Genomic DNA, 23227 nt, shown 5'->3' with positions numbered 1-23227 from the left:
CAAAAAGTATTGACTGACAACACAGTACTACTCCGTACAAATCACTGGAATACACATCTATCTATCTATCCTGCCTAACCTAATAACTAATAAACTAGCCACCATACATGACATGTCTGCATTACCCCATGCATGTGTCCTTGTTAAGAGGCTAAGAACAAGACTGCTTTGGGTACTGATACAGCCCTGGATCAACGGGTAATAAGCAACCAGCCAACCAACCAAGAATTCCCCAGTAAAAAATATATTATTCGTCTCTGCTCCAACATATATACTCCGTAGTAACCGTGTAGGGTTTGAAAGCATAGACTGATAACTAGATTACCTGGATTTGTATAGGTGAGCGAGCCTATTCAGATGTATTATTGGGGGAGATACCTGCGTCTCCAACTCAACGACACACCTATACAGTCCTTTTGTTCTGAAGTGAGCAGACACCTGTTGATCTCTAGAATCCGATGCGGTGTTGCTTGGCTGTCGAGTCAGAGGGATAATGTGGTTTTCTCAGAACTATTATCAGTGCCTCTGTTGCAAGCTGTCTGGGCCCCGTAACCGTCAAGGCAACGAGCTACCTAGTAACGTGTCTATACAGTCCATAGTAGGAAGTCCACCAATATTTCGCAGCTCCTGCGAGTCTCAGGCACTGACACATACGGTCGTTTTTGATGTTGTGGATAAGGAATAGTTATCATCAGGATCTTGTGGAAGGATAAGTTGTAGTAGGAGCTGATTCACAGGTTCCAAGTTCTATAAGTGATGTCCAAAAGTTGAAGATATTCAGATGCCAGAAATTACAAGGGTCATTACATAGCCCTTAACATGGCGTATTATGCATCCAGCGGGGTTGCTCCAATTCATCAAACATCATGAGGTACTCCGTACAATATAATATATGGACTAAAATCCCGCCACGCAGCTCTGCCGCCCATTATACACAGACACGTCAACGGCCCCTTAAGGCTGAATCTGTTTCATGGCCAACACTCTATGGGAAATTAAACAAGAGTCGGACTGAGAGCCGCATGTCACGATGAACAAGATCTTGCCTTCCTTACCCTCAGGATTCTTGTGCTACAGTCATGAGTGTGGACATATGACTTGATCGACTTCTCTTCCTCTGGTGGTATTATTATACTTCTCTGGCCCTAACTAACCTTCACGTCGATTCTTCTTCCGCCCCTTCTACGATCTATCGTCTTGTGGGAGAGCGAAAACTCCGTCAATATGCATCCGCGGGATGGCCCTACCTATAGCACCACATTCTCCAGTAATAAATAATATTCTGTGATTTTTGGATGGTGGGCTTCTATTACTGAGTTGTCCGCACTGTACCCCTCCCTCACCACCTATTTGAATTCGTTCCAGTTCATCGCTCTTATGTAATTTTTCGCAGTTATTTTGCTTCCCTCCTTCCTCCGTTTGCTCTCACCCTCTGCCATCTCTTTTACTCACCAGACACCCCCCGCATTTCCTTCTTTTCTTGTCGCTCTCCCTTCTCAAATTGCATGGACTATACTAGCTGATACTCGCAATGGCCTTGCGCACTTCTGCCGATAATGCAGAGGACGTGGCCGCGGGTTTTCGACGCTTCCGTGACCCTCTTCCTGAGCATGCCACCGAAATTACCGGCCTTATCGCCGATCTCTTTACCATAAGTTCCTCTATGAAGAGTTTAGAGGACCTGTCAAAAGATCGCCACTCCCGAACCAATCTACTTGTTGCGCGCCCGGATCTGGAGCTTGTCCGCGCCAGTTTGAAGTATACTCTTGAGGACATTGTTGATTTTTTTGGTGATCTAGAGGAACGGACAGCGTCCAGTCGAGATGCATTTAAACGGACCTGGATGGACCTGTGCCTATTTTTCCTGGAGGAGTCTCAGGTGTCCTTATCGACGCGCCTATCCAGATACAAAGTATTCCTGAAAGAATTGGAGGATTTAGTGAGGGGGTAAGTTCGTCTTTCTCCAATGGAGTCACTGGTATTGACCGGGCTGTACGCCAATTCGCAGTCAACCTTACGATGTGATTCACGTATCTGGCCTTCGGGAAGCTTTCAAGGCACTGTTGATCCAACAAGACAGTCATCTTGCCGCCCGTCTAAGTGCAATGTCCGTGAGCTCTCCATCCTCCGCCAGTAGCAACAGTACCGCACCTAGTAGTCCGGTGAGTGACCGCAGGCCCCGCAACCGCAGGTCTTACGAACGAGCCCGGCCCCCGCACCTCTCCCCCCAGACGCCTACCTCTCCTTCGTCTGGCTCGTTTTTCGATGTTCCTCCCCTCACGCCCGACGCTCCGGGTTCGCCTATCACGAGTTCAGCTACCAGTCATTCATTGGGATCCAATCCTTTGAGCGAACATTGGGCTAAACAGGTCTTTCTTGGGGGACGCACGGCAACTCGAATTCCCAATGTGGGTGAAAGGTGAGTTTTTTTTTTTTTATGGGATATGCCTGTACAAATGGTGCTGATAGATCCACTAGCTCAAAATGTCTTGGAGACGCGCGATCAGGACTGAAGCCATGGCTCCGCGATGAGCGGTTTGATGAGCTTCTCCAGCTGTAGGAATAGTTCCTCATACCTTTAAACTGCAATTAACAGAAATGACTGACCTTTTTAGGGACTTCACTGGCGCCTCTGATTTTCGAGTATACTTCTACCTCCGGGAGGACGATCACCGTGTACGGATCGTCTGCAGATCCGCCCGACCCTCGAAGTCGAGTGAATACTTCTGTTTACCGTTGAATTTGCTGGAAGTGATTCGAGATGGTTCTTCCTGTCTGCAATTGTGCCGACGGCGTCACAGTGGCCAGGAACTCATAGTGTGGGCCAACCTCAAGTTTAGTACAATCGAAGGTATGTCTTGCTGTATCAGCTGTTGATATATGGAACTAATAAATCACAGAAATGGTTTTTTTCTTCTGTACATTTTTGGCCCTCCGCTCCCAAGACTCAGGTCGACCAGTTGGCCGGATTCGCGACTACGAACTCGACGATGAGGAGGAATTATTCGGAGGGTAAGACGCTACACATCCCCTGCATTCAGAAAGCACTCACCGGTATAGACCTATAGTTGATGACAATTACCTCCACGCCTTGCGTGTGTACCGGGACAACGTAACCGGTGCTGTAAGGCTCCAAGCCTCGGTTCACAAAGGCGAGATGAAAAGGTAAAGGTAAAGTGTAAAAGACAAACGGAGCAGGCTGACCATCGAGCTCTGTTCACAGGGCACCTGTTTGGACTGCGTTCATATCCGAAAACGTCAAAATTCGAGGGTGGTATCGTCGAGTAGAATCGAAAGTTATCCTCTTAAGCGAGCTCCGCCAGATCATCTTCACTTTCTCCGAATACACTCCTCCACGAACAAAGAAGGGGGGGTATCTGTTGAAATTTACGAGTCGTGCTGGTATGGTCTTTCCTTGTCCCGAGAAATTTTTTTTTTCCCCAGTTCTGACATGCACATCAGACGCCGATGGTTTCATAGAAACCATGGCCGAACTTGCGAGTTTAGGATGAACCCAGCCCATAGTTATAACTAGCCCAGAATTTGTCAGAACCTCTTTGCTTTTCTTTGCACTAAGCAATGAAGGTAAAGGGGGGGAGGAGCGAAACAGGGCTGGAACGAAAACCAAAAGGGAGAATCCGAATTCAGGATAGGACTTGTAATACTTCTTTCCTGGATTCAAGTATTGATGACTGATGAATTACGCTTTCACGACAGATACGACTTGGTACTAATTCATTTGGATGGTTGGGGCCCAAGTCTTGCCCCAGTCTTTTGCGGTAACAGCAGCATCTCTTGAATTACACTTGTACTTGACTTGGACTTATGGGTGGTGGGCTTAGCAGGCCTCTGGGTTTTGGCGGCGCCGTGATGTGATCTATGATACAATGATACAATGATACCACCGGGTGAGCTGAGCATAGATGGAATCAATGATTGAGTCGTACTGAGTAATAATAAGCTACTGTAGATGTAGGTAGTAGACCCTATGTACGGTAGCAGGAATTTTTGTCAATAAAAGGGTATCTCAAATCGCAGGTTAACAAAATCCACAACTCCCAGGAGAACAGTCGAAAAAATTACCAAGCTATCCCAAAACTCCTACATCGCCCAGTCCAGCTAGGAACATTTCTGCGCGTCTTTTTGCACGTAGTTTATCAACCTCTTGCTTCCGATTCTCCTTTGCCCGCTCCCGCGCCGCGCGCCTCTCGCGTCGAGCATCACGCTCCTTTTGCGTCTCTTCCCGGGCATTCATAAGCTCCTCCATCTGCTGTCTGCGAACATCCTCATCCTTTGAAAAGGCATAGAATCCTGTTCCACGATTCCGAACCTCGGCATCGGCATCGTAATGCGTTTCCTCCGGCGTAGGTGACCGATCTCTCCGCGTGGCCAGGTACTCCATCTGCGAGGCGACATTCGCAGACGGATTGAATGCCTCGCTCTGCACCGCAGCCCCGTAAATCAGATTCTCCGGACGAGCCGGGCGCCAGCGCTCACTGGTCTCTGCCCCCGCGGAGTCCTGCTGCGCCTTTGCCCGTGCAGCCTGCGCAGCCTCCCTCCGAGTCCCTCGACGCGTTCGACCCAGCTCATCCTCGTAAGAGATAATAGAGGCATTGCCATCATCTTCATCATCATCTTCGTCAGACCCGGACCCGGACCCAGATCCCTTGGCTCTCTCGGTATCGGCCCATTTGCGATCAAAATCCACCAGGCCTTCTCGTTCCTTGCGGCGCAGACGAGCCAGGTACGCGTCTTGCGCCTGTGGTCCTGGGTCGTCGTCTTCGTCGCTGTCCTCCGCTAAGTAGAGCCCGCTCTTCATGTCGTCGTACATGCGAGCCTTCTCCTCCATGCGTCTCTTGGACCGGTAGAGCGTGGCGGCGTCCACGGCCCCGATGTCCCCGGAGCGCTGGTGGGTTTGGCGGACAGCGGTGGTGGCGGCGGCGTCATTGTCATCGCGGAGATCGGCAGCAGCGCGTTTCTGGGCGCCCTTGTTATGTCGTGAAAAGATGTCCGGTTTGGGGGCTTTGGAGGGTCGAGGGCGCGCGTGGCTTGTGGCGTTGTTGGAGTCCCTGGAGGCGATCAGGGAGGAGAGCGTGGTGGTAAAGGCGAGGTTTGCAGAGGAGGGGGGGTCGGACTTGGTAGTTTTTGTCCGGGGTTGGCCGTATAATAAGGGGTTCGACATATCTCTCTTCTTTTTTCTTCGAGTACAAGTGTATGCTTTGAAGAAGATCCTCATCTCATCTCATCTCATCTCATCTCATCTCATCTCATCCTGTCTTCGTTAAGTTAAGTTAAGTATATTTTGGTGGTTGGTCGGTGACGATGACTAAGCGGTAGTTACCCCATCGATCGATGCGAATCGAATCGAATCAAAAGTTGGATGGAGTCATGATTTCTTCCATCTCCAGGTCTCTGCTTTCGTCGCTTTTCCTCCCAGACGATAGAAATTGAGTGATTGACCCTAATTGATATGTCTACCCCTATCTATCTTGGTGTTATTGGTATGTAATCTGGCACCCTAGAAATCCTGATATAGAGGCATATATATATAGATACATCTTGAAAATGTCTCTACCCCGCCATGTTGGCTTTTGAAGGTCATGTTGTACTGATTGGCTATATTTAGGCGTTGGAGGTGTTGGGAGTGCCTTCATCAAACAGCTTGCCCATCTTCCCAATGCTCCAAAGCTTATCCTCCTCGCTCGCTCTAGCCAGACTCTCCTGGCCCCCGCTCCATCCTACTCTCCCGCCATCCCCGCTGCGGACTGGAAGACCGCCATTGAGACTCCTTCCCTGACTACCTCTGGTGCCCTGAGCCCCGAAGAGATCGCTTCGTACCTCTCCGCTGCCCCCGGCCGCTCTATCCTTGTCGACAACACCAGTGACGTTGCCCTCGCCAGCTCCTATCCCGTCTTCCTCCGCCAGGGCATCTCCATCGTCACCCCGAACAAGAAGGGGTTCTCTTCCGACCTGAGCCTGTGGAAGGATATCTTTGCCTCCGCCGCCCAAGGCAAGGCTCTTGTTTACCACGAGAGCACTGTTGGTGCTGGTCTCCCCGTGCTCTCCACCCTGCGGGATCTCGTCGCGACCGGCGACCAAGTCACCCGCATCGAGGGAGTCTTCTCCGGCACGCTCTCGTTCCTGTTCAACACTTTCGCGCCTGCGTCGGGATCCTCCTCTGCGAAATGGAGCCAGGTTGTTGCCCAGGCCAAGGAGTTGGGATACACAGAGCCTGATCCTCGGGATGACCTCAACGGCATGGACGTTGCCCGCAAGCTTACCATCCTGGCTCGTATCGCTGGTTTGGAGGTGCAATCGCCGGCCTCGTTCCCTGTTGAGTCTCTGATCCCTGCGGAGTTGGCTTCGCTGCCCTCTACCTCGGACGGCATTGCGCAGTTCATGGCCCGTCTTCCAGAGTTTGATGGCCAGATGACTGCTGTCAAGGAGGCCGCGGAACAGGTCGGCAAGGTGGTGCGCTTTGTGGGGAGTATTGATGTCGGAACGAAGGAGGTGCGTGTTGGACTGCAGCAGTTCGACAAGGACAGTGCCATTGCCGGGCTGAAGGGTAGCGATAACATCATCAGCTTCTATACCCGCCGCTACGGCAACAACCCGCTTATTGTGCAGGGCGCTGGCGCGGGTGGCGATGTGACTGCTATGGGTGTAACTGCTGACCTGCTCAAGGTGATTGAGCGGCTGCACTAGTGCATATATGAAAAAAAAAAAAAAAAAAAAAAAAAACTAGCTATCTGGATTAAAAGCATACATATATCTAGAATATAGTCTATGAACGCAGATACCCTTTGACAGCTTCTCCCCAGTACGGGCCTCTCTTATACGAGTGAATAACAGGGCACACTGCCCTCTTTCAAGCCATCAATCGCGAGAGCCAGATCCTCCTCACCTAGTCCTTCATCCTTGATAGTTTGAATTGGGTACGTATATACGTATGAAACGCAAAAAGCCCCGTCTCCCCAGTCATGACACTCCAGTTCACGCGCTGCACGAACTTGCCCGCCTCAAGCCGAGCAAAGAAGCGGTCCATGCTGCGCTGCAGCTTCTCCTTGTACCCGGGGACAGGGGAGTGGATGTCTGCAAGTCGGCGGCCGAGTTTGATGCGCGGATCAAAGCCAGCGGGGGCCGGGGGAGTAGGTTGTGTATGCTTGGAGGATGTACTTTTCTTCTTCTTTCCCTTCTTCTTTGTCGTTTGTTTTCTGGGATCCGCGTCCGGGTCCGGAAAGCGATTCAGACTCCGGAAGAAGGATAAGAAAGTCCTCGTCTACCCAGGTGCCGAGGGTATCGAGGCGAGCGAGCATTTGTTCTGGGGTTTCATCTGGAGCTGGAGCTGGAGCTGGAGCTGGACAGTGAGAACGAGAACGAGAACGGAATGGAATGGAATGAATGAATGAGCACCAGAAGAAAAAAAAAAACAACAATCCTAAGATAAAGTTGGGTCCTGGGTTGCATGGATCCGTATACCTGAACAGGAGAGATAAATGCTACTTCGAATTTGATATCGCTTCTCTTCCGATTGGTTCTGATTACCGCTCAACGCTGATTGATTGACGTGCCGGCACTCAAGGGAAGACTAGAGTCGTCGAGAGGGAAAGAAATATTAGATATTGTAGGTATATAAACATGCAGCCAGGGTATCAATGCAAAACAGAAGTACTAGGAGCAAATCAAAGCAGAGCAACGCAAAACAACAGATCTCCCGGATGTCTAACAGAGCTATCCTACCTCACCAGGAAGTAGCAGCCGCTCTGGATTCACACCAGAGAAAACGCAGAAAAAAAAAAAAAAACATCCACCCATCCACCTATCCATAATCAATCACGAGTCGGAACCTCGCGTCCTCCTTTGTTCACATCAACGCCGAATTCCTTCTCATCTGTCTCGTCATACGCACCCAGCCGTAATCGATCAGGAAGCTCATTCAAACTCGGTGCACGAGGGCGTTGCATCCCTCGCGCTCGCCCCCCAACAACAGGGATCTCGTACGTCAGTATCCGCCAAATATATAAACCGAAATCGAAGACAATCAGCACCGCCCAGGGAAGGATCGTCAGGATACCGAGGAGAATCTTTATCTATGCGTTAGCATCTCCCCGGCACCCCCCTCTTTACTTCGGCCCACCCGGCCGCCAAGGGGAATTGAATGGCACACATACAAAGATCCGAACAACCCAGCTCTCGATGTAGATCAGATCTGCGGGGAGGAGAGAGTACCACGCCATTGTAATCGAGTTATGTATCCCCGTTTCACTTTCGGCATATGTTTTTCTTCTGCTGCTGCTAGAGGGATAGATAGAGATAGTGGACGGGTTCGTCTCGACCTGTTGGTTCCCTTACCGTGTGCCTAGCTAGGCCCAGGAACTCTTCCCCGCACGGAACTGAAGTCCACAGCCAGTGCTCCTTTTATGCAACAAGAGTATAAGATTGGCCGTCTCCGTAAACAACCACGTAACTTGAAATAACGACTTCAATAACACCGAGTGCTAGCCACAATCAGAGGGTCACCTTCTCTTTCTCGGCTGGTATGCCAGCTACTTGCGGAGAGCTGCGGCGCCGGCGGAGTTCGGGTTGGAGTTCTCGACGGAAAGGAAGGGGAATCTCAGGTCGGGACAGACTGTCAGTACGTTCCGGGCTCGGGAACGACTGAACATCGCATTGTAGGAGGGATTGGGAGGATGGAGATGCCACGGTGGATGGAGAAGCCACGGTGGATGAGCACAAGACACGAAATTTGGCGAGGGAAGTGAGGATCGGCCCAATCGGGTAATTGGTAAGCAGAGCTGCGGGCTCGTCGATTCATGCCTGAGGTGCTCAACATGAGGAATTTAGAAATTGGGTTACACAGATTTCTTATTCTCTTCATTGTGAAGAAGGCATATACAGTGTCTGTTGATCTCTTCGTTATGTATTATTCACCAATCGCTATGCTTTCTTGTACAGTGGTATATATCCCTGACTCCGAGGTATGTCCAAAACAAAATCAAACAGAAAAACCACCCCAGGACCCCAAGGGTTTATCCAATATGTAACAGTAAAAGTATCGTAAAAGTATCAATCACAAAACAACATTGCCTATTTACAACATAAAGGAGAATTACCGTGCCATCCGGTAATGCTCGTAGGAGGTAACGCTACGCTCGTCCTGGTCAACAGGACCGTAACCTTCTCCTGGACGCCACTGAGACAGTGGCCCATTCTCCCGTGCGGGTTGCTGTGCCTGAGCAAGGAGCGATGTTTCGCTCTCATTCCGGTGCTGGTAGAGCCCGTCAGTTGCCGATATACTATTCTGCACGCGGAACGCGGGATGGATGTTGTCGTCATACGATCTCATCATAGATCTAGTAGAAGGTGCTGGAGACGGCGCTCGTGAGGAGGTCGGAGACCAGTCACCCATCCCGCTGCGTGGCGTTTGCGAACGCTCGGTCATCAAATCCTCTGGGCGTCCGTAGATGCCTCCGCTGAACTCGTCCCGGAAATCCGCCCGATCCTTGAAGTAGGAGAAGTCGAGGTGGTTTTCTGGAACCACTTCGAATGGAGCCGAGGAAACATCCTTCAGGGTCTTGCCAGGCTGAGAAGCCAGCATGGGATCCAGGACAATGTCGGAATACTCCCCTTCCATCTCGACTGTTCCCAGTCGTCCTCTGTAGATACGCTTGAGTGCTTCAGCTGCCTTTTCGTGCACCATAGGCGTAATAAGGGGCTTATAGAGGGCAGGATGACCAAACTTAGAGTGAAGCCGGTCCGCGGCGGTCTTGCTCGGCTTGCCCGGCTTGCCAGGTGCTAGCGCTTCGGCGTCACTCAAATTTGCCTTGTTGTAGTACTCGCAGTCATCATCGAACTTTTTCATGCAGTACAGCTTGAAGCCCAACATGAGGAATGGAAGAGGCACTACACAGAAAACCATGGTCCAGGTGCCTTTGGCTTTAGCCACAAGCGCAATGACAACATTGGAAAGAATTACCCCGAAAACCACGCGGTTGAAAAGGACTCGCCAATACTGGCCACCGGATTCTGTCTTGGTCACGAAGACGTACATCAACATGTACTTTTTCATTATGGCATCGAGACCGAAATACAAGGCGGTGACTGGAAGGACGATGGGTTGTAAGGTTGCAAAGCACAACGCGACTGTCGCATAGTACAAAAAGTAGTTATAGTAACTCGCATAATCAAACGCTGGCGGGGCTGTCCATTCGATTGTTTGCCGCGGAGTTGGAGCGAGGAACGTTTTGGAGAACCACACCCAGAACAGATTCACCAGCTGGATCAGGTCGATGGCAGCACCCATATTCCGTTGCAATAGGTATGTTACCCAGAAAGGCGATACCTGGCACAAGGCACTGACCGCTTTGATATAGAACTCCCCGTCCTTGACCGCTTGCCAGGGATCCTCGTTATTGTTCCTCAACTCAATGACGGCGGCAACAAAGGTCCACACCGCGGAGAAGAGAGAAAATACGATCAGATTGTTAAAAACAAAGAAAGCATAAAGATGATGAAGGACATGACGCTCTCTGAGGGTCTTTGACACGTCTCCGGCTTGAATTGCGAGTCGGCGGAAAATGATGGGTAAAATGAGGTAGAACAATGAGGTAATGGCGGGAGATAGGATACCTTGGACGGCAGCCCATGTTTTGGGATTGGCATTGAGTGAGGTTTGAAATGCGGGCCAGACCAGACCCAGGTTCGACAAGTTGGATAGGAAGATGGCGATCATAGCGTTAGGGGCGATCCAAACGATGGTCAACGCAGTGACCCAAAGGAAATTGATAAATTGTTTCCATTTGCGTGCTTGTTTGGACAAGGGAAGGTTTTCCCAGATGAGCTCGTGTGGTCGTGGTGCCAGACGAATGGTTGTTCCGCGGGGGTGCTTTTTGCGAGCCATGTAAGCTACGGCATGGGCATGCTCGATTCTGTCCCAGCTCAAGAAGCCGTAAGGCATAGCATTTCGTCGATCGACAGAACCACGGACGTATCGAATTTCCTCCTCCAGCCTTTGAATGCGATCAGTCAGGTAATCGATGGAGTCGACCTTACCGTTCCCGTTCTCCCCTCTATGTCCCCGCGGAGGGCGCATCGTTGGACGGTTGGGTGGTAAGCGATCTGGATTTTTGAGGTATTTCGCCAAGACGGACTCGAGATTGCGGACCATTTCGTCGTGTTCCTTGATTAATTTTGGAAGGTCTTTGACGTTTCTTCCGATCGAGGACCGGGGAATTGCTGCAGTAGGGTTCAAGTCATTGGTCAAACGCATAAGGCCTTCATCATTGCGAATTTCGGCGGGGATATCCGTGATCTATATACATTTTTTTTTTAAAAAAAAAAGAAAAAAAATTAGATTCACCCATTACCTTAGCTTTCAGCAAAATGGAAAGTAGTTGAGAATACCATTAATGTTCGCGCATGGAGACTGCGCTGGTAGTCGGAACTTTCAAAGTATCTCCTTCGTAAAGCGAGAACGGCTTTGTAGTTTCTCCAGAGGAAAAACGCGACAATGATATCAAAGCCCCAGGCACAAAGTACCTGACTCCAGATCGCCTTGGAGTTGACATAAAGCGGTGTCATTGTTGCGAAGGTGTTCACATTGTTGGTGTTGACACTTTGGGAGATGTTGAGGGGAATCATAACTCCACAGCCGATGATACTGATGAAAATAAAGATGTTGCGACACATCTTGGTGAATCGGAGGAAAATAATGGCATCAAGACCGATGCAGTCGACCAGGTCAGGCTCTCTAGTGCGCAAGACAGGTTTGATCCAGGCAAAAAAGCCCTTGCCCACGGGCGGCGGAGTGTGCTTGCGGTCGGCATGTTTAACCTTGGGAGCATAGACGACGGTATGACGAGGACGAAAGAGCGAAAAGAGGACGGCGAGGAGGACGGAGAGACCTGCGGAGGTGGCTAAGGACGCCCAGACGGCATTCGTTTGGAACTATTTTGTAATCCGAGAGTGAGACAATGTGGGCAAGAGAGGGGAGAGAGTTGCAACAGAATACACTGACAGCGGACTTGAATGGGTTTTGAAGGAGGGTCAGAAACTCCTCTGCGCCATCACGCCGCCCAAGAGCGTTCAGATTCATGATGCTGGGGAGATTTAAGAAGGCATGGATGGGCTCGAGAAAGATACGAGAAGAAACAAACTGCGAGGGAGTGGAGATGAAGAAACGTCTTTTGAAGAAGGAGGGGGGGGGGGGGTAAACAAGCGGAGGAGAAAGGAAGAAAGAAAGAAAGAAAGAACGTGCTGAAACAGGGACCGCCTGAAGGGGGGGGAAGGGCAAAAAAAAGTCTAGAATCTAGATTAATCCGGAGAACGACAAGCAAAGAGTCAAGACTGAAAATTGGATGGGTTCTAGAACACGTTCTGGATCTGAAGAGAAGGGGGATGAATATTGGGATGTTCTTGTGGAGGCGAAATAGGGACAAAGTAAGATTAAAATATGGGTATCGTCGGAGGGTCCTGTTCGTCATAAATAATACAGGGTGGGTTATCGATAGAACACAGTGTTTACTCTGTAATAGATTATCAATAGGTATGATGCTATAAATATCTCAGTTGATTCCAATCAAAAACATTCAAGTAGAGGATGGAGAGAGATGTCTTACTTCTGTTGTTGTAAGAGTGTAACTCAGGTACAGCGTCAGATTTTGGCAACTTTTGTACCGAGGGTCACTGGAGACAGCGAGTCACCGCCTGCCTAGAAAGGAAATAAGGCTGTCCATATCCCACATGGGACCCTGTACTAGGTAGGCGGTGAGTCTGTTCTACGGTACAGTACAGTACAGTACAGTCCATACACGCTCATCCCTGTATCAATGTACTCTGGGAGTGTATTGGTTTGTTTTACATCGAGGGGGTTTATTACGTGAACGAGATTTGATTAATCGAGATGAGTATGATGCCATTCGTCGCTGGAGAAAACTACCTAGGTCCTAGTTCTATATGCATCTCCCTTTTCCGTCAAAACAGCCGACCGTTGGTCCCAGACCTGATTCCCTGACCATGTTCGCATTCCTGGGGTTGAAAGGTAGCCAGCCAGCCCAGCCCACCCAAATACGAGGTGCGTACCTGATCTGATAGTCACACACCTACGTAGGTAGTCACAAGATCCAGCTTCAGCTCTCTTCAATACATGAGCGGAAGTATAAAAGGTATGTAGTATGTATAGTATAGACCCTACCAAATCCAAGTCAAGTGTCCCCGCCTAAAAAAAAAGAAAGAAATCCACTATGAGCGAGATTGCCTTCACCTGGGACACTTACTCATCCCTCAGCCAGACTGAGCGATCGGCTTTTGCTCACGAACAAGGGAAACTGTCTGCAGCGCCATCTTCATCTCATCTGTCAAGGGCGTTATATATCCCTCGTCACGATGGTGCAACATCACAGCTCACGATTTGTGACGTCAGTGACCGGTACGCAAACGCTACGGGAGACCTTCCGATGACATCTAGTCAGTATGCCGTGGATCTGGGGATGATGAAGAAACCAACTGGGGATGGGGCGGACGGGGTATCTGTTGTGTATGAGGTGGGAGTTCACGGGAGTGGGTTGAAAGATGGTGAAGAGGAAGAGATGTTGGTGTCGGTGTCAGATTTGGGGAGACCGTCTGGGGTGAAGGTTGAGGTGTAAGTTGTGCTTGGAGTTTTGACTTTTGACTCTACATGGGACTTCTCTCCCTCTAAAAAAAGGAAGAAGAAGGAAACGAAGGCTAATATCCTTTAGAGCCATCACCGATACCGAAGATAAAGACGGGTCTATCACCATGAAGATGAAGACTCCCAACCCTATCAAAGTCCAAGACGAAAAGCGAATCGCAATCCCAATAGTGATTTCATATCCCATTGCACCATCTCAAACACGAAAGGGCGAATTCAAACATCCATACTTCACCTTTACTCAAGGAGAGAGCTTCCTCCAGTGGCAGATTCACCCTGCCCAGCATGGACGACTGCGGTATACGCTGGTTAAAATTCCATCGCAGGGTCCGCTAGGCCAAGCGGCGGACGACGCTGCTACGAACCCCGATACACTAGAGACCCTCGCCATATATCAACATATCGGGGTGGGCGCTCCCTCTTTGTCGTTGTCGTATAGCGAAGGTATTCTCCTTCTCCCGTTGGGTGAGGATACGGGGAGAGAGACTGAAGCTTTGGTGGTGGGGAGTGCTCTGGGGATGCTTTGGCAGCTACGTGAGCTGCACGGGGGAGGAAAGCGTAAGAAGGACGGAGGGAAGAAATTCGGTTCGCTTAAGAGCTTCCTAGGTCGTAAGGTGTAGTAGGGGTGTGTGCTTTGAATAGTCCACTTTTTAATAAGTAGAGATGGTTTCTGTTGATATTGTTGATATAGGGAAGTAGTATGCATGAACCAGTCCTTGAATCTATATTGAACCGAAGAAGAGAAGTTGGCGACCAAGCTAGAGTCAGGGAAAAGTGAACTCCAATAGTGTCTCTGTGCCCATTGTCAATCTGTGTCATGGTCTTTAAATAGGACCAATTAATAGGATAAGAGGAATTCCAAGCGGCTGGCTTGCTGATCATATCTTTGTAACCCAGTCTCAGCCTTATTGAGAAGAAACTATTTCTCGTTTGTCGTCATATTGCCTGACTTGGAACGCATCTCAGGGCCATATTTAGACAATCCGGAGTCGTATACGGATACTCGGGGTTGATTTCCTTCCATTATCACCCTCAGTGTGACTGAATGTATCCACGAGGACACAAACCTCCCCAAGCAAGGTGAGCCAGAACAAGCGTACGTGGCCCTCGTGTGGACCGAAGTCGAAATTCGCTGCCCAGGTGAACAGCCACGTAGTTCAAGTCATCAGATAAGATCCAGTCCAGCCGACAGAAGTCCCTAGTAAATATGATCCTGTACACGCCATGCGTCGGATTAAAGAACAGGACGATCAGTCAGAAAAGTAAAAACAGCATCGTCATTCAGGTTGTGCACCAAATAGAGACGAGAGGGAGGAGATAAAATGACGTCGGGATCGGAGCCCCTTTTAACTCAGTGAGGAAAAGTTGTGGAGTTGAGAGAAAAAGTGAAGGTAAAGACGTTCTTTTAATATCCTCTTTCATCTTCTCGTCTTCATCTTCGAGACCTCGCTGGGATTTTTTTTTTTTTTTTTTACTCCCTCTCTTTCTTCCTGTTCTCGTCTTCATTTTCCAGATCCCTCTTTTTTTTACCCCTTCCGTCTGTCTCCATTATTTCCCTTATTCCGGAACTCCACTTCTTACAACTCTTTTTCCTTCGAGCCTGGCGCTCTTCTACCCTTCGTCTTGACCTCAAGAACACTGATATTCGACTAAACCCTCTTGAAAATGAGCTCCAAGGACTCCTCCTCGGGCTTGTCCGCCCAGCACAAAACCTCCTGGTCCAGCTTTCTCAAGGTATATGAACCCACGTGCCGCAAGGCCCGTCACTCACTGCCGTGCAAAGCTGACCAGAAGCCCTGATTCGAACCGTCTAGTCTATTGCTTCCTTCAATGGCGATCTTTCCTCCTTGACAGCTCCTCCCTTTATCCTCTCGGGAACCTCGTTGACCGAATATTCCGCCTATTGGGCTGAGCATCCCGCCCTCTTCGTCGCCCCGGCACAAGAACCCGATCCGGAGAAGCGCGCGCTTGCTGTCCTGAAATGGTTCCTCAGCACTCTCCGCCAGCAGTATTGCAGTCGCAGTGAGAAGTTAGGCAGTGAGAAGAAGCCTCTGAACCCCTTTCTCGGAGAGCTGTTTATTGGAAAATGGGATAGTGATGCAGAAGTTGGCGAAACCAGCCTGATTAGCGAACAAGTTAGGTGGGAGAGCAATATCTTGGGTTCTTCTCTTGGTATATATAAGTGCCATCTACTAATAGACAATTTATCAGCCATCATCCCCCAGCGACAGCCTACATAATCCGCAACGAAAAACATGGCGTCCAAGTAAGTTAGCTGTGCCTTTGCTATTTCCAACTCAATATGCTCATAGATTTCCCGCGTAGCTCGAAGGATACAACGCCCAAAAGGCTTCGTTTTCCAGCACAATCTTTATCAAGCAGATTGGACACGCCTTGTTGACCCTCACTCCTCCCTCCGCCGATAAGGCTGACCCGGCCCAGAAAGAACGATACCTCATCACTCTCCCTCACCTGCACGTGGAATCACTGATTTACGGCACCCCGTTTATGGAGTTGGAAAAATCCACCTACATTGCAAGCAATACTGGATATATCTCTAAGATCACCTACTCCGGAAAGGGTTGGCTGAGCGGCAAGAAGAACACCTTCACCGCGAGTTTGTACAAGGAAAGCGAGGGTGAAAAGAAGCCCCTCTACACCGTCGAGGGGCAGTGGTCCGATACCTTCGTCATCAAAAACGCCCGGACCAAGCATGATGTTGAGACTGTCGCCGTCCGCAACCTGGCCACTACCCCACTCAGCCTCGCCCCCACCGAGGAACAAGACCTGTATGAGAGTCGCCGTGCATGGCGCGACGTGGCAACAAACATTGAAAAGGGGAACATGGATGCCGTCTCCGTCGCAAAGTCCAAGATCGAGAACGCCCAACGCGAACTTCGCAAGGTTGAAAAGTCCGAGGGCCGTGAATGGGAGCGTCGCTTTTTCGATCGCATCGACGAAACAGACGACAAGGAGTTCCTGGACCTCGCCCGAAAGGTCGGTTACACTGCTCTTGAAAGTGATAAAACCGGAGGGGTCTGGCGATTCAACGCACAGAGGGCCGTCGATGCCAAATCGCCGTACCACAAAACTGGCGGTGAAGGTCTCGGTGTGACTCCTCAATAGTGCTAGTTAGTAGCAAGCCATTCATTGCCCGCCTGGGAATGCGACTGCGACTCGACATATATACGCATATTATATTGCTCATGAATTCCTCGCCTGCTCTTCTTCTGGTTCGGATGCATTGAGGATCGATTCTGGGATTTTCTCATATATAGACGTTGGATGTGATCTTTTGCCTTGGTTATAATGATACTAGTTCTTGATGTTGTTTGCGTCCCCTGGTCAGTGTTTTGAATCCTGGTCTTTCTTACGACGATGAGAATCGCCGGAACCAAAACTTGTCCTGTAGTTCGTGTCCCTCGTCCAATCCGATTGACAATGAAAGACCATGGATATCTTCCCTGGTATCCAATTAAGTCATGGAGATTCCCCAAGATGGCTTGCATGGGGGGTCAGAATATAGAATTCAATCTATCGACTCAAACGGTAAAACCAATTTATTATCGAAAATTTCAAGAGCAAAAGTTTTATGAACCCTTTTGATGTCTTCACTGTTCATTTTATGTACTAGTTATCTGGTTTTAATCCTCTTTGGAAGCGACACAATTTCCCAAGAAAGAAAAAAGAAATAAAAAAAAAAAATCATTTGTTTGTGTTAAGAATTATGTGTTTTCATGAAATGATATATTATTAGGGTTTTTTTTTTTTTTCTTTTACAACTTGCCAGCAGTGTCAAAGTCATTCAGAGCCTCCTGCACACGCTTGCTCATGGTCTTCTCGCCCTCACGGACCCACACGCGGGGATCGAAGTACTTCTTGTTGGGCTTGTCATCGCCGTCGGGGTTACCAACAGAAGTCATGAGGTAGTCCTTCTTGTTGAGCATGTAGTCGCGGATACCAGACATGTAAGCGTACTGCATATCAGTGTCGAGGTTGACCTTGACGACACCGTAGCTGATGGCCTCCTTGAACTCCTCCTTGCTGGAGCCGGAACCGCCGTGGAAGACGAAGAAGACGGGCTTGTCCTTGCTGGACTTGGTCTGCTCCTTGACGTAGGCCTGGTGCTTGCTGAGGAGCTCGGGGTGGAGACGGACATTGCCGGGCTTGTACACACCGTGGACGTTACCGAAACCAGCGGCAATGGAGAAGTAGGGGCTGATGGCGGAAAGGGCGTTGTAGATGGCGAGAATGTCCTCGGGCTGGGTGTAGAGAGAGTTGTTGTCGACGTCTTCGTTGTTGACACCGTCTTCCTCACCACCGGTGATACCGATTTCCTGGCTTCATTAGTTCATCGTTCGCTTTCCAATTAGGAAACGGAAGCTTACCATCTCGAGCCACTGCTTCATGGGGGCAGCACGCTGGAGGTACTGGGCGGTGGTGGCGATGTTCCAGTCAACGGGCTCCTCAGACAGATCGATCATGTGGGAGGAGAAGAGGGGCTCGCCGTGGAGCTTGAAGTAGCGCTCATCCTCATCGAGGAGACCATCGAGCCAAGGCAGAAGCTTCTTGGCGCAGTGGTCAGTGTGAAGGACGACGGGGATGCCGTAGGTAGGGGCGATGCTGCGGATGAAGTGGGCAGCGGCGATACCACCAGCAATGGAGGCGGCCTGGCCGTCGTTGCTGACGCCCTGGAAGAGAGAGATTTAGCAAAAAAAAGAAAGGGCCAGTATTATTTCTGTAGCATACCTTGCCAGCGAAGTAGGCAGCACCACCCTGGGAGAGCTGGAGGACGATGGGGCACTTCAGGTCACGAGCAGCCTCAAGGGAAGCAATGATGGTAGAGGAGGAGGTCACATTCTAGAGAAGATTAAGCAGATTAGAATCCCCAAGCTATTTCACGGTGAAGATGAAACTGGGGCGAAAGACTCACGATAGCGGGGATGGCGAACTGCTTCTCCTGAGCATATTCGAAGAGACGGAGGACGTCATCACCAACGATGACACCGGACTTGCGGGACAGCTTCTCGAGGGCACCCATTATGGCAATTGGCTTAAGATTTCAGAGGGGGAAGGAAGTTAGTTGAGAGATTGAAAGTAGGAGGATGATAGATGGAAAGAAAAAGAGAGAGAGGGAGAGGGAGAGGGAGGGGATGGAAGTTAGAAATAAATTCCCAGGCTTGACTTTACCGAAACGACGAATACGTTAGGAGAGAGGAGGGGCACCGAATCAGGAGTGGAGGGGCAGCCAAAGAACTCACCGGGTAGTGGGGATAATGAAGTGTTATGATGATGATATTTGAACGATCTTTCCGAGTAAAATAATTAGCAAGTTAACTAGTCAATAGTGAACTACTTTATAACGATCTTTTTATTATTTATCTTCTTTTATTTGATCTTTTCTGCGGTAAAAAGAAATGACGCGGTTGCTGGCCTCAGGCTGTCCCGAAAACCCCCGCATCATCACATGACATCATCACATGACATCATCAGCTCATTTCATTTGATTTCATTTGATTTTGTTTCATTTCGTTTCATTTCATTTCATTCATCTCATTGCTGGTGGTACGGTGCTATCTATAGGTAGTGGAAGAGAGGTAACGTCTTCTAAAGATATCAAGTATTCGCTGACTCTCTGATCAGACAACTAAAGCTATCAACAACAGGCCACTTATCACCTAGGGTTCTACCTAGGTACACACTCTTCCTCCTCCGTATTTCTTTCGTGCTTCATCCCAGTATCGGGGAAACCAGCGGGGTCGGTACTCCGTGATATTCCAGCCTTTTCGTGGTCCTTCTTTCCCCAGTTTAAAATAGGTCCAACCTGCCATACTACGGAGTGAGTTGCCTGTGCCTAGGTAACCATGATGCCGTAGCCTAATGCCAAACATCCGTTTTTCGGATGTATCTCAATCATATCTCGTACGGAGTACCATACGGATCAATCTGAACTTTGTTCGGGAATATCCACCTTACCTATTCATGACAAACATCCTCCAATGGCTGGCCATTATTATGTACCCGCATGATCAGAAATGAAAACAACACACAATTCAGGCTGTCGTTCTCTTGACAGCAGCAGGCATCGGAAGACACATTTCCACCTATCACATTCGCCATTTCCTAGGAAACCAGACCCTTATATACCTGCTCCCTAGAACAACCAACACAGAGTACAATGTATAATTCAAGAAGCTGCTAGATCCCTCTCAACTAGGCCTAGAAGTAGTAGACTGGGGTTAAGACCCTAACCCAGTTACTCTATACTTGTATACCCGTTCATACGTAGGCAATATCATCATTACTGCAGTTATACCTAATATCAATATCATTATTCGCATGTCAGCCAATGTCGTTAATACTGCCGCGGATCCGAAGTCTATCTGAACATGCATTACACCAGGGTATGAAGTCGTGCACCGAATTCTACCATAATAGACGCCACTTGATATCAACGCTGAAAGTTAATACGAACGTCCATTCCATCGCCTTGACCGATATATAATTCCCAGGTCCAAGGTTCATATCCACATGCGTCGAAATGTAGCAAGACGTCATTTTGAAGGCGCCTTGTAAGTTCCCCTGTTTGTATTCATCACTATGCAATCAAATCCATAACTTAGCTATAGGTTGACATATATATATAAGTGTGCTTTACCTGTGCTATTAGTTCTTTCTTTCTTACAGTCGAAATAACCACTGTTTTCCTCGTTGCTATACAGTATATACTACTCTACTACACTACTACTACTATCCAACCCTCTCTTCCCATTCTCCTCAACCCTCAACCCCCAGCCCCCTACCAGCCTCTCCCCTTAAGCTATCCCATATCCATATCCATATCCATATCCATATCCATATCCATATCCATATCCATACCCATACCCATACCCATACCCATGCACAAAACAAAACCAAAACCAACAAATATCGAGAACCCCTATACCCGGCCCTTCACAGAACCCGTCATGGAGCGGCTAACCATCTGGGACGCCCGACTCAGCACCATCCAAACGGAGCTCGAAAAGCGAAACCGGTACGATGGGATTCCGCTCTCGGAGCTCTATCTCGAGAACGAGCTGAAGAAGCTCGACGGGTATAGGAGGGAGCTGGAGATGGTGGTTGCGGGGATTGCCGGGTTCAAGAGGGACTTGATCTGTGCGTGTCGCGAGAGAGGGACGATGGCGCGGTAAAGGGTTGGTTTTTTGCTGCTTTGCTTCGTTTTACTTACTTACTTGGTTTTTTTTTTTGATCTGTTTGCTTGATTGATACCTAGGAGAATGTGGATTTATTTTTTTTTTTTTTGGAATGTAAATTTTATTGATCTGTACAGTGAGTGCAGATGAATATTCATATGGTGTATATCATCTATATAATAACTAACTATAACAGTAAAAAAAAAAAAAGTAAAGAATTAACGAATTTGAACCAAATCAGAGAGAGAGAGAGAGAGAGAGAGAGAGAGAGGGAAAAAAAAAAACACAACCACCCTTGTATCCTACTCTAATTAGTCGCTGTGTATGCTCCAGTATGCTCGCTGAGAAGAATGCTGTACTGGTCTCCCACCGCCGCAGAGACCACCCGCTTCCCATCAACCGCCATGAGAGTCGGCAGCTCAACAGTGTCTCCGTGTACATGCCCCGAAGCCCCCCAGGAAAAGGCCTGGCCCTTCCTTGTCACCACGACGGCGCGCTCGTCCGCAGCAGTCGCAAAGGAAACCTTGCCGTCGATATTGGTGACGAGCGTCGGCGTCATGAGAACGGAATGCTCGCCGTGGTCTCCAATCCTCATGACCTCCTCCTGGGGCAGATCATCATACTCAATGCCTAGGATCTCGGTGTCGACGCGGCCCCAGCTGAGACACCGGCCGTCCTCGGTAACCGCGACACTGTGGTGTCTGCCACCCGCAACAGAGGAGACCCGGTGCCCGCGCAGGCTGTACACCTCCCGGGGGAGGCCCACGAAGCCGCTGTCGTCCTGGTCGCTGGAATCGAACAGAGGACCCTCGCTATCCAGGGGGACGCCGGTTTGGCCGAACTCATTCGCGCCCCACGAGTAGACGGCCCCGGTTTGCCGGATCGCGAACGAGTGGTGCGCTCCGGCGCTGATGTTCACCACGTCGAAGGGGACCGCGCATGCGCGGGGCACGAAGCAGAATGGCACGTTGTTCATTCGGCCCTGCATGCGTCGACCGAGGGCCTTGCGCTCCGTGTTGCCCCAGGCATAGACGCTGCCCTTGGCTGTGAGGGCGAGGACGTGCTGCGATCCGGCGACGAGTTTCGTGACGTCGTGTAGTTCTGGAATGAGCATTGGGGAGAATTGGTGTCGGTTATTGCCTGTGAAGGCTTCAACCCCTTTGGAGTTCTATAAATATCACGTCAGATTTCCATTTCACCCTGCCTACCTGGGTGGAACTGTATCAGGAGAAGGGGAAGAAAGAAAAAAACTCACCTTAAAAGCACCCCATCCATACACATATCCATCCTCCGTCAATACAAACGTTGCATGATCAGTCACAGCCAGCTGCACAAACACCGTATCAGGAGGGAAATGCTTCCTATCCACTTCCCCGGGAAGCGCAGCAGAGGAATTCTTCGACTTCTGCCGGGGGTCGTCTCCACGGTCGATTTTTCTACCCAGTTGGCCCTGCGCACAGGCACCCCAAGTGAGGATCTTGTTATCGTGCGTGAGTGCGGCGCAGTGACGTCCTCGCGTCACCAGTTGCACGACCCCCACATCCTCTGCATTCAAGGTCGTGCTGAGAATTGGCTGCGCGAGAGACTCGGTCCGGTTCCCGATGCCTAGTTCGCCGGAGTTGTTGCTTCCCGAGACGAAGACGTCCATGACTATGCATGGTGCGTTATTCACGACGGAGGATGTTGCTACTGACGAGTATTAGTATTTTTTTTTTTTTCAAGAAAATAGATACACTTTGGGGGGAGAAAAGGGGGGGGGGGGATATATGGTGAATATTAGGAAAATGCAAGTAGAAAAACTTACTCTTTCTCCTCCTCCTCCTCCTGGGTCTTTCGACATCTTCGTCTTGCTCGCTATGCACAGTTGCAAATCTCGCAGGGTCTTCAGCTGGTATTATAATATCAATTGGGATATCATCGGGAGAAGGCCCAGGTCCGACTGCAGGACTACCAAGCCTAAGACTAGGAGTAGAGCTCGGCTCGCTTGGTTCAGGAGATGACTCCTGGTATGGAGGAGGCGGTGGCGAAATAAACTTGCGTTTTCGGTTGAGGATAGGTGACGATTGGCCGGTCTGGGGTTCAGGTTCAGATTGAATGTCGAAATGGGGCTTAGGTTGGGGTTCAGATTGAGGTTGGGGTTCTGGTTCAGCTTCAGATTCAGACTCGGATTCAAGCTCGGATTCAAGCTGGGATTCAGGCTCAGGTGCAGGCTCAGGTGCAGGCTCAGGTGCAGGCTCAGGTTCAGGTTCAGGTTCAGGTTCAGGTTCAGGTTCAGGTTCAGGTTCAGGTTCAGGTTCAGGTTCAGGTTCAGGTTCAGGTTCAGGTTCAGGTTCAGGTTCAGGTTCAGGTTCAGGTTCAGGTT

General features: G+C 49.6%; 9 protein-coding genes across 9 annotated transcripts; 4 read left to right on the top strand and 5 right to left on the bottom strand.

The window, feature by feature from the left end:
- Positions 1-1531: 1531 nt before the first annotated feature.
- On the top strand, positions 1532-3512 carry P175DRAFT_0434592 (uncharacterized protein; the record flags this gene model as incomplete). The annotated part of the gene is made up of 8 exons (XM_040893670.1): positions 1532-1947; positions 2009-2419; positions 2479-2556; positions 2616-2851; positions 2901-3012; positions 3061-3165; positions 3224-3402; positions 3463-3512. The coding sequence occupies 8 exons, from the start codon at positions 1532-1534 to the stop codon at positions 3510-3512; spliced, it is 1587 nt and encodes a 528-aa protein (XP_040752784.1).
- A 525-nt stretch (positions 3513-4037) lies between these two features.
- P175DRAFT_0500293 (CCDC174 family protein) lies at positions 4038-5407 on the bottom strand. The gene has a single exon (XM_040896926.1). The coding sequence runs from the start codon at positions 5180-5182 to the stop codon at positions 4088-4090; it is 1095 nt and encodes a 364-aa protein (XP_040752783.1). The 5' UTR covers positions 5183-5407; the 3' UTR covers positions 4038-4087.
- P175DRAFT_0500292 (homoserine dehydrogenase) lies at positions 5392-6741 on the top strand. The gene is made up of 2 exons (XM_040896925.1): positions 5392-5501; positions 5627-6741. The coding sequence occupies exons 1-2, from the start codon at positions 5471-5473 to the stop codon at positions 6703-6705; spliced, it is 1110 nt and encodes a 369-aa protein (XP_040752782.1). The 5' UTR covers positions 5392-5470; the 3' UTR covers positions 6706-6741.
- A 45-nt stretch (positions 6742-6786) lies between these two features.
- Positions 6787-8718, bottom strand: P175DRAFT_0515537 (uncharacterized protein). The gene is made up of 3 exons (XM_040898864.1): positions 8172-8718; positions 7910-8084; positions 6787-7274 (listed from the first exon to the last, which is right to left on the bottom strand). Exons 1-3 carry the CDS (start codon positions 8235-8237, stop codon positions 7246-7248), a joined length of 270 nt encoding a protein of 89 aa, XP_040752781.1. The 5' UTR covers positions 8238-8718; the 3' UTR covers positions 6787-7245.
- Positions 8719-8898: 180 nt separating this feature from the next.
- P175DRAFT_0500290 (putative DUF221 domain protein) lies at positions 8899-12140 on the bottom strand. Its single transcript, XM_040896924.1, has 3 exons — positions 12017-12140; positions 11404-11946; positions 8899-11311 (listed from the first exon to the last, which is right to left on the bottom strand). Exons 1-3 carry the CDS (start codon positions 12092-12094, stop codon positions 9110-9112), a joined length of 2823 nt encoding a protein of 940 aa, XP_040752780.1. The 5' UTR covers positions 12095-12140; the 3' UTR covers positions 8899-9109.
- A 1389-nt stretch (positions 12141-13529) lies between these two features.
- Positions 13530-14404, top strand: P175DRAFT_0500288 (uncharacterized protein). The gene is made up of 2 exons (XM_040896923.1): positions 13530-13681; positions 13740-14404. The coding sequence occupies exon 2, from the start codon at positions 13777-13779 to the stop codon at positions 14287-14289; it is 513 nt and encodes a 170-aa protein (XP_040752779.1). The 5' UTR covers positions 13530-13681; positions 13740-13776; the 3' UTR covers positions 14290-14404.
- A 930-nt stretch (positions 14405-15334) lies between these two features.
- P175DRAFT_0435420 (OSBP family protein) lies at positions 15335-16795 on the top strand (the record flags this gene model as incomplete). Its single annotated transcript, XM_040893727.1, has 4 exons — positions 15335-15403; positions 15484-15809; positions 15881-15935; positions 15995-16795. The coding sequence occupies 4 exons, from the start codon at positions 15335-15337 to the stop codon at positions 16793-16795; spliced, it is 1251 nt and encodes a 416-aa protein (XP_040752778.1).
- Positions 16796-17120: 325 nt separating this feature from the next.
- Positions 17121-19138, bottom strand: P175DRAFT_0182629 (fructose-bisphosphate aldolase FBA1). Its single transcript, XM_040892526.1, has 5 exons — positions 18931-19138; positions 18603-18722; positions 18419-18529; positions 18058-18360; positions 17121-18006 (listed from the first exon to the last, which is right to left on the bottom strand). Exons 2-5 carry the CDS (start codon positions 18708-18710, stop codon positions 17446-17448), a joined length of 1083 nt encoding a protein of 360 aa, XP_040752777.1. The 5' UTR covers positions 18711-18722; positions 18931-19138; the 3' UTR covers positions 17121-17445.
- Positions 19139-21172: 2034 nt separating this feature from the next.
- On the bottom strand, positions 21173-22513 carry P175DRAFT_0508365 (uncharacterized protein; the record flags this gene model as incomplete). Its single annotated transcript, XM_040898343.1, has 2 exons — positions 21173-22033; positions 22121-22513. 2 exons carry the CDS (start codon positions 22511-22513, stop codon positions 21173-21175), a joined length of 1254 nt encoding a protein of 417 aa, XP_040752776.1.
- Positions 22514-23227: the final 714 nt, after the last annotated feature.

This window comes from Aspergillus ochraceoroseus, assembly GCF_002846915.1.
Source record: "Aspergillus ochraceoroseus IBT 24754 chromosome Unknown P175scaffold_3, whole genome shotgun sequence".
NCBI lineage: Eukaryota > Fungi > Ascomycota > Eurotiomycetes > Eurotiales > Aspergillaceae > Aspergillus > Aspergillus ochraceoroseus.
This window is presented reverse-complemented; position numbering and strand designations above follow the sequence as displayed.

Coding starts and splice junctions, on each gene's coding strand:
- P175DRAFT_0500293 (XM_040896926.1), bottom strand. CDS start 5,182: ATGTCGAACCCCTTATTATACGGCCAACCCCGGACAAAAACTACCAAG.
- P175DRAFT_0500292 (XM_040896925.1), top strand. CDS start 5,471: ATGTCTACCCCTATCTATCTTGGTGTTATTG. Junction 5,502..5,626: donor TATCTATCTTGGTGTTATTG/GTATGTAATCTG, acceptor GGCTATATTTAG/GCGTTGGAGGTGTTGGGAGT.
- P175DRAFT_0515537 (XM_040898864.1), bottom strand. CDS start 8,237: ATGGCGTGGTACTCTCTCCTCCCCGCAGATCTGATCTACATCGAGAGC. Junction 8,085..8,171: donor GCTGGGTTGTTCGGATCTTT/GTATGTGTGCCA, acceptor GCATAGATAAAG/ATTCTCCTCGGTATCCTGAC. Junction 7,275..7,909: donor TCCTGATCGATTACGGCTGG/GTGCGTATGACG, acceptor TGGGTAGACGAG/GACTTTCTTATCCTTCTTCC.
- P175DRAFT_0500290 (XM_040896924.1), bottom strand. CDS start 12,094: ATGAATCTGAACGCTCTTGGGCGGCGTGATGGCGCAGAGGAGTTTCTG. Junction 11,947..12,016: donor AAAACCCATTCAAGTCCGCT/GTCAGTGTATTC, acceptor ATTACAAAATAG/TTCCAAACGAATGCCGTCTG. Junction 11,312..11,403: donor TCCATGCGCGAACATTAATG/GTATTCTCAACT, acceptor AAATGTATATAG/ATCACGGATATCCCCGCCGA.
- P175DRAFT_0500288 (XM_040896923.1), top strand. CDS start 13,777: ATGAAGATGAAGACTCCCAACCCTATCAAAGTCCAAGACGAAAAGCGA.
- P175DRAFT_0182629 (XM_040892526.1), bottom strand. CDS start 18,710: ATGGGTGCCCTCGAGAAGCTGTCCCGCAAGTCCGGTGTCATCGTTGGT. Junction 18,361..18,418: donor CTGCCTACTTCGCTGGCAAG/GTATGCTACAGA, acceptor TCTCTCTTCCAG/GGCGTCAGCAACGACGGCCA. Junction 18,007..18,057: donor TGAAGCAGTGGCTCGAGATG/GTAAGCTTCCGT, acceptor TAATGAAGCCAG/GAAATCGGTATCACCGGTGG.